This window comes from Brachionichthys hirsutus, chromosome 12 (assembly GCF_040956055.1).
Source record: "Brachionichthys hirsutus isolate HB-005 chromosome 12, CSIRO-AGI_Bhir_v1, whole genome shotgun sequence".
In the NCBI taxonomy this organism is placed as follows: domain Eukaryota; kingdom Metazoa; phylum Chordata; class Actinopteri; order Lophiiformes; family Brachionichthyidae; genus Brachionichthys; species Brachionichthys hirsutus.
In genome coordinates this window covers 12,682,538-12,691,283 of record NC_090908.1, presented here as the reverse complement: position 1 = coordinate 12,691,283, position 8,746 = coordinate 12,682,538, and the positions used below count along the sequence as shown (strand labels likewise).

The 8,746-nt window shown below is 48.1% G+C and overlaps 1 protein-coding gene across 1 annotated transcript in view; it reads left to right on the top strand.

Annotated features, from left to right (window-relative positions):
• Positions 1 to 1,005, top strand: part of si:dkey-251i10.3 (uncharacterized protein LOC553498 homolog) — a 2,495-nt gene extending 1,490 nt beyond the window's left edge. Inside the window, exon 2 of the mRNA XM_068745983.1 lies at positions 952 to 1,005. Within this exon, the coding sequence (XP_068602084.1) occupies positions 952 to 1,005 (54 nt within the window). The remainder of the gene's footprint in view (positions 1 to 951) is intronic.
• Positions 1,006 to 8,746: the final 7,741 nt, after the last annotated feature.

Sequence of the window (8,746 nt, the reverse complement as noted above, 5' to 3'; positions counted from 1 at the left end):
ATTTTAACAGGACATTATCACATTAAAGTTAAACTATAAATTAAATCATCCAATAAACAGTTTAAATTACATCAACTTTATTTATGAAAACTGTTTCAACGGTTTACCAAATACCCATCCATCCGTCCACCTCAATCGCCTCGTCTACAGCTGCTTCATCCGCCTTTATCCGGTTTGGGGGCGCTCCTGGAGCCTATCTCAGCTGACTACAGGCAAGAGGCAGGGCACACCCCGGACGCGTCGCCAGCGCATCACGCTGCTGTTTATCAACTTACTTTCAGCTATTTCAGCTGGTATCCATCCTGTAGTGGAATTTGCATGCTCTCATTTGCTTCATGTATTGCTCTGGCAGAGTTGAAATCATACAGCAATGCATCCTCAGAGGCTTCCCTTACAGCACGTTGAATAGGCAGCATCATATTTTCCCTTTATCCACACCTCCTTTATATCTCCACAACAATCCAAGGACAAGTATGGCATTTTTTGAATACTGTTTTTAGACTTGTCTTGACACACAACACATCTTTTGTCAAGCTTTATTTATTGTGGATTTAATAATTTACTGAAAACATGGTGGTCCGTGGTAAATTCTCGCTCCTATCTACGAACACTGGATGAGAAAGCTGTTCGTAGTTCCCTACTGACCTGAAATATTTAATAAGACAGGGGGCTGTTTCAGGGTTTTTTCATCATCCCACCACCAGATACAGACATTACACACACACACACACAGCCAGAAGACATACACACTAACACACGGTCATGTTGTGCTTGTGCGTGGCGGCAGAAGTCGTAAAATGAGAACCGATCGATATTTTCTCATCAAACTTTCCACACACGTCCTTTGTGTCTTTATTTTATATAATCTAAACTCCAATAATGTCCCTCCCTCCGTCATCAGACCCCGCCCCAACTGCTGCTCCGTCCCTTTTTGACGGCGTATAAATGCAGGCGGCGGCCAGCAGGGGGCGCAACACCACACGTCTGCGCTCCCTGCCCCTGTGACGTATCAGTCCCGAGGACAAACCGACAACAGTCTGCAGGGGCGGAGGTTGGGCGGTCGCCCGGGGGAGGACATGGCGGTTCCTTCAGTTTCTCGCCTGGGGAGTCGAAGAAAAGCAAATATAAAGCTGTTGAAAAAAGGATTGCTGCACACACACACACACACACGCGCGCGCGCACGCACACACACCCCGCGGGGATCAGGTGGACTTTAAACGCTTGTAGCGGGACAAATGTCTGACTTCCGCCCTGCATTGTTTGTCGTCTTCTGGCTGTCTTCCTGGGACATTTATGTCCATCAAAGGGGCGCATGCATGTGGCACCAGGTCGCCATGACAACCTGGTGGCTCCAGAGGAATGGAAATGCGCCCCCCCCCCCCACCCCAATGATGCATTCACTGACGTTTGTTGTGTTTTTATTTGTATGAAAACATTCCTGCAGGTTTTATCCGGATGCTGCGTTTGGGAATGTTGGATAAAAAGATTTCCTTCGACACAAGAGGAACTTCCGCTCCAGACATCAAAGTGAGGACAGTGTGTGAAGGGGGGGGTGGGGGGGACAATGGTCCGGTCACGCATGACGGGTTGTGTTCAAGTCCCTGAGCCTCCATAGACGCCACTGCAAGCGGGTCAAGACCAAACCGTCCCAACGCTGCTCAGGTCTTCAGGTGTCCAGGCAACCCCCCCCCCAGGAGAACCGCCTCCAGCTGGAGAGGGTTTCCACAGCGTGTCAGGGGAGCAGTGGGGGCCTCCTGCAGGAGCACACAGGCCGACGGTGAGCTTGTGTCTAATCACATATGGCGTTGTCATCATCCAGTGATTTCCTGCCCTGACACAAACCCCACAGCCGCTCTGTCATGGAGGTCAAAATGAATTTTCTCAGAGAGGGTCTGAAGATCCAAAGGCATTGTCACGGTCGCCTCGGTGATTCGACTCCCCCCTCCTCCTCCTCCTCCTCTTCCTCTTCCGTTGGAAGGTATTGAACTCCTGCGAGGAAGAAGTTTGTGTCGGGATGCAGGAGGAGCAGCCGTTTGAGGAGAGGTCAGTATTTTTGGGAGCATCACGGGGCGTAGCGTTCGAATCTCACGCGTGGGTGTGTTTGGATTTTACTTTCATATTTCTGCGACATGACTCAGCATTCCTCGCTGCCTCGGTTTAATTATTTTAACGTTAAGGTTCCAGCAAACCTTCACAGGTAGGACGTCTTCAGATACTAAATGATTACGCCGTTTTCATCTTCATTTAGTAAAAGTTCAACGCATTGGCATAAAAAACACTCATTATTAATATGAATGTTTCTCATTCAGTTATAATTATTGATACAAAACGTTAATGCTATTGGTGGAGCTGATTTTAATTTCTTTGTACTAATAAAATTTAATCTTCATAATTTATCACAGTAAAATTTATATGCAGCTTGTTCAATCCGGAAATAAAGATATTAATTTTTTGAGTTACCTATTTATAGGAAAATATTTAAGTACAATACTCAAGTAAAGGTAAACAGTTACTTTCAGGTTTGTAATTTAGTATTTTTTCAGACCAAGAGTAATTACAATCTTGATTTATCCAGAAACTAAATAACCAATTACTCACCGTGTAAACGATCATTGACCAGTTGTTGAAATGTTCATATTTCGCCTGAGATTTTGCTAAATAATTTTTGGCCTCAGATAATGTTGGGGTCGTACCACTGGGTGTGAAAAATGGGGGGGTCGGGGAGGGAGAGCGTACCAACACTCCATTTTAATTAAATTAAACCCTAATCCCAATCCAATTATTTAAATAACCAAACCGCTGTCATGGCAACCATTCCAGTAGTTTTTGCATAATTTACAAAACTGCTGAAAATATCTCACAATGTTAAAAGAAAGCGAAAAAGATTCCTGAATCTGCCCATTTACGACGACTCGTTTTCGACATGGCCGACCCTCGCGCCAAATATAATCAAAATATACCAAGGAGCTCTTTCGTAGTCCTGGAAAGAGGTAAACAAACAAACAAACAAAAGGAGGTTGGTGAAAACCAACTCGGAATGAAAAAATATTAGAGGATCATATTAAAGAATATATATAATTAGTATTAGAGAAATAACAACTGAAACAGGAGTAGCTTTGGATGCTACCACGACGACGCTAGCACTCTTCATCCAACGTCTGATTTACAGGCCCGATTCTGTAAATCAGACGTGAACCCTGAAGTAGGAACTCTCTCCTACTGGTGTTCGTCCAGTTGTTTTCCTCCTGTATGCGCCGCACGCCGCCACCGTCCCGTTAGCCTCTACGCTGACAGACACGTATGACATGCTAAATCACTGACGCCATTAGACAAGCTCGCTGACCAAACGGATGACATGCTAGCGTCCTAATCCTCGGCTTGAATGGCTGTGCTCTCCGTGACGAAATGCTTTTGGTCTAACACAAATCATCAGTGTGTAATCTACTTAGCAGTGTGTGTGTGTGTGTGTGTGTGTCTCTCTCTCTCTCTCACACACACACACACACACACACACACACAAAAATGGTCCGTGTGTGGTCTGAAATAGCGTAACAAACGGTAACAGCAGCTTTTAGGCTTTAGATGATCTGCAGGCCCAGAAAACGCTGACAGATTTAAGATAGCAGCTAGCGGACTCCAGATTAGCTAAAGCTAACACCCCATTCTCTAACCCTTATGATTAAACTTTAAAGATAATAAAAAAATGCAACAGTCGAATAAGAAGTAGTATAGAAGTACTCTGGTTATTTAAACAACTGTAAGCTACGGTTAGCTTCGACAATGTAGCCTGTCGTTGTTAAAATACCTAAATTCATGGAAGAAATAAACGTCAGCCTGGAACCAAAACACGTTTTAGTCTCTTTAATTCCCAGTTCACGCAGGAAGTGAATTTAATCCTTTAAAATTATATAAGAATTTAAGGTTTGTCTATAATAAAGGCCGACGAACAATTAAGAATAATTTATTATTTGTTAGACGTTAGCTTCACAACCTACTGTGCTTATTTTGTTAGCAGCTTCTGCTACAAACAAACTAAGAAACAAAAATATATATATATACTGTACTCTAAATAAAATAAAAACTATGAAGAAAAGATAAACGTATGATTAAAAAAATAAAATAATCTGTAAAAATATTGGTTTAAGAAGCAACGTGGTCAAGTCATTTCACCGTATCTTCTGCAATTATTCTTTATTTAATTGAATAAATGAACGTGTGATTTGTTGCTGTGACATCACCTAAAGAGCAACGACACATCTTTAAGATTTACTCTGTTTATTTAACAAACAAACAAACCGAACAAAAGGTGACGCCCCCCCCCGCAGCGTCAGAATACGTGTACACGTTCACGTCCTCGCGAGGTATGCGACCGGCTTTCATGAATATCAAGGTATTCAGACTCAAAGCTTTAACACCGGGATTAATCCCCGTTACAAGTCTCCAGAAAACCAATTTAGCTCCCATAAAAGGAGTCTCCTCTCCTCCTCCTCCTCCTCCTCCTCCTCCGCTCTCCAGCTTCCTCCTCCATCCAGCGATGGAGATTAGGCTTATTAAGAGGGCTTATTGTCTGCGGTGTCATGGATACCCAGTGATTACACACTCTGTGGCTGCTCCTCCTCTGTTCGCCCTCAAACCTCGCTGGGATTCGTTGCCTCCAAAGTCAAATCAATTATTCCCAACCCCCCCCCCCCCCTTCACATTCACCTCTGATATCGTTCCAGACAGGCTGCGCTCCTCATTGTCAACAAGCGGCGGTGGCGAAGGCAGCGAGCGTTTGAAAATTGAAAAGAGGCTGTGATCGCAAAGTGTGAACTTCACAAGGCGGCTCGCCGTGTTTCAGGGGGATCAGCGTTCATTCAGTCTGAAGTCAAACGTCCGTCATCCCGTTTTATTTAAATAATCCCTCAAGTCCATTCCTGGTCAGATTTACTCTGAGCACCAGAGAACCTTCAGAGGAACCAGCCACTAGATGGGTCCATTGGGAGGAACCAGCTACTAGATGGGTCCATTGGGAGGGAACAGCTACTAGATGGGTCCATTGGGAGGAACCAGCTACTAGATGGGTCCATTGGGAGGGAACAGTCTAGTCGCTGGTTCCACTGGTTTGTGACCCCTATACCCAGCTCCCAGCATCAGCACTGTGGTGCCCCCCCCCCCCCCCCCCCCCCAGAGTTTCTCCTGGCTTCATCCCGTCCAGGCAGCGTTCCCAATCTTTTCCGTCCCGTCACCGATATCGTTGAGATGAATCCATTCAGACTGAAGGTTGAAGAAAAGTGTTTTTGCACTTCCTGAATTGAAAGTGATTTGACCTTTGAACTTGATGCCACTGCGGTTATGAGACCCCCCCCCCCCCCCCCACCTGCTGCTTCGGTGAACTCACAGCCTGGATGTTAAGCCCTGGGCTGAGGGCCAACATGGAGCCCAGACAGACTCGGGGTGAGAGGGGTGACGGTAATAAATGTTCCCCTGCTGCTGGGGCACTTGACCCCAGCTGCCCCTTTGAAACCCTGATGGGTATTTCATGATCCTGGACCGAGGCCAAACCAAAACAACCCCCCCCTCTGCTTCCAGGCTTGTCTTTTCTAGTTTGTGGGGCCACAAGAATCGCGGCTTTGGGCGTCCTGCATCTGTCCCGGATCCCTGATCCCTTCCCAAGCCGGGTCTCGATCCAACAAGAGGCCATCGTTACATCATGCAGGCCGCAAAAGTGCCCAAGAGTCTCTCGAGAGCTTGCTGACCTTGACCTGCGACCTGCAGCGACCCCCCCCCCCCTCCTGGTTGGAACCCCTTCCAGGCGAGGAAATGACACCGAGAGGATGAACAAGCCTGATAAACAGAAAGCCAAGCAGGCGAGGAAGACGGCGGGTTATCTCCCGTCGGAGGACCCTGAACACAAAGGTTGGGCTGAGGAAACGGAGGGGAGCCAACGGCGTGTGTGTGCGTGTGTGTGTGTGTGTGTGTGTGTGTGACCACACAGCATAAAGGTCTGGAACACAGGAGACCCTGGCCACTGATAGGCACTCACGGAGCCTCTTCAGCAGGTTAGCGCCGACATAATTAAAAAGATAAACCTTATGAGCGGGGCACAGAGATAAGGGCTGTAATGAGAGCGAGGAGGCGGAGCGTCCAATGAGAGCGCAGGGGGGGTTAGGGGGCGGTCTCAGGGGAAATAAACCCCGACCTGTCAATCATCCGCCTGAGATAAGCGTGGATATGGAGCCCCGAGCAGATCTGTAGCTCAATGTGATCAGGACTCTCCTCTCAGCGAATCAAATGTCAGCTCTGATGACCCCCATTTAAATGTAATCGGTTACATTAGTGGACATAAAAATCTCAAGTAGAACTTCTTCCTGTAACGCGGTTTTATTTATGAACTTGTCAGCGTTTTCGGACTCATGACATCACAGGATACGACCCGTTGTGGCGTCAACGGTAGCGTTAGCTCGACTAGTTAGCCACTTTAGGACAGCTTGGCGAGCTGGTTCAGCAGCTCCTCCTTCTTCCTGCGCTCAGGCCCGTACCTCCCTTGAAAGGGTCACCACCCTCCAGGCGCGGCGGCGACCCGGTGCTCCGGGCCTGCCCCCCCCCCCCCCCGGGAGGCATCCTCACATGGGTTCTCCCAGCGGCGTAAATAACAGACATGTATTCATTCGTACGGCGAATAATTCCCACCCTTCAAAACACACGTATAACAATCTGTTCCAGCTGCAGGAGGACGACCCCCCCCCCCACTCGGGTGTGTAAACGATCCGGGGGGGGGGGGGGGGCGCGTTGTCTTTGCCGCGCCATCCTACCATGTGAGCGCTGCACAGCCGGGCGCCTCGTGATTGACAGCCAGCTCGCCGCCGCGACACTCGGCTGCTCCTATGTAGAGCTCAGAGCCGTGAACGCAGGCGTCTCCTGTGTAATGCGCCTCCTCTCCCCCCCCCCCCCTCGCCTGTCTTTGACACCCCCGATTAGAAGGGAAACCTGCGTGGAGAGAATGCATCTCTAACAGGAACATCGTGTGGTGCTGTGAGGTGGAAAGTGAGCTCTCTTGTTACAGGGCCTGCAGTAGAGGCTGTTTACATGAGCACCTGAGGAGGAACAGGCTTGTACATCCTGACAGCCGGCGCCGCTCCGCCAGAGGAGGCCGCCGTGACGCCTCCAGGCAGCCCTGTGGAGGAGGAGGAGAAGGAGGTAAGAGAGATGCTCGGACTTTAATTGTTGCATCAGAAACATCCCAGGTTGTTAAAATCAAACTCAGAGAGCACAGACCTCCGCCAAGCAGCTCGTTCCCCTCCTAACTGGGTCCACATGGTGATCCGGATCAGCACCAGAAGGTTCTATCTTTATACACCAACCATGAAAAGTCAAAGTGAATCGGAGCGTATTTGTTCCTGACCTCATTCTGGATCCGGTTCAGCCTCGGCACGTTTCGCCTGACATGAAGTCAGTCGTTCTATGAAAACACGTCAAGTACCTGCTGCATTCGAACAAACACACCTCCGTGTGTGAAGTCGCTCTTCAAGCTGCGACCCATCAGCGAGCGGCGAGGAAGGTGTTTATGTGATGGGAGCGGCCCCGCCTGCATGGCGGTATACGTGGACGGAGTTTTCATGTTTTACAGACGGAGGCTAAAACGCTCCACCGAGGCCCAATAACCCCTTTTAATTAAATTAAACCCTAATCCAGGCTTCAACTAGACGGCGTCCCCCAAGGTAAAGAAAGAGGAGCTCGTGCTCCTTCCTCTTTATCAATCCAGAATTCATTGATCGCCTCTTCGAGTCGTGTTTTTACCAACTGTGTTTTTAAAGCTTCTCTCCAGCCGATTGCTGCTGATGTTCTGTTTTCACACGGTTCTGAATGCAAAGCCCTCCGAACCGCCGCTCTCATCGAAATGTGCGTTACAAATAAAGCGCCCCGCCCTGCCTCACGGGCACGATGGCGGTGACGTAACCTGACGAGCTCCTGACATATAATTACCCCCATTCATCTGCGCTTTCAGCTGACGCACATTAGCATCAGACTCCGGAGCCGTGAGCCAATCTTTTAGGTCGAAATCTTCATTGTGTGTTTGCACGTTCAGGAGATCGTGCGTCTGCCGTCGGGGGCTGAACAGGCAACAAACACGCCGGGTGTTGATCGGGGCGTTTTTACAGGGAACAGCTGCATGCTAGGAGTGGAAAGTTTGACGTTAGCGGAATTGCTTGGCCTCAAAACAAAAAGTATTTGCACAATAAAATGTGCTGAAAAAGGCATTTTATTTCCTCAGGAGTCAAAATGGTTTATTATAAGTTTTATAAGCAAGCACAAGCGCACAAAAGCATGTGTGAAACTATGATTAAGTGTCACGTTAACATGCGTCTGAAATGAAAGGCCACATTATTCAATGCTTAGCATGCATAGCGTTAGCACAGGGGCGGGCAAACATTTTGGATGGATAAATGACATGTAAAAGCCATTGCATGAAAGGATTTGGCCTTTTGCAGGTAGTAATACAGGGAAAATGTAATTTAATAATATAATTTGGAATAATTTGGTGGGCCGGATTAAAGAGCCCAATGGGCCGCATGTGGCCCGCGGGCCGTAGTTTGCCCATGTCTGCGTTAGCATGTCTAAAACCGAGTCTAAGCGAGACGCGTGTAAATCGTTTACTCTAGGGCCTTCCCTCTCTTTTCAGATGCGTCGTCTTTGACGTCACGGCGACGAGCTACTGACAGATAATTAGCAACCTTCATCGAACAAAAGAAGTCGTGCTAACGAA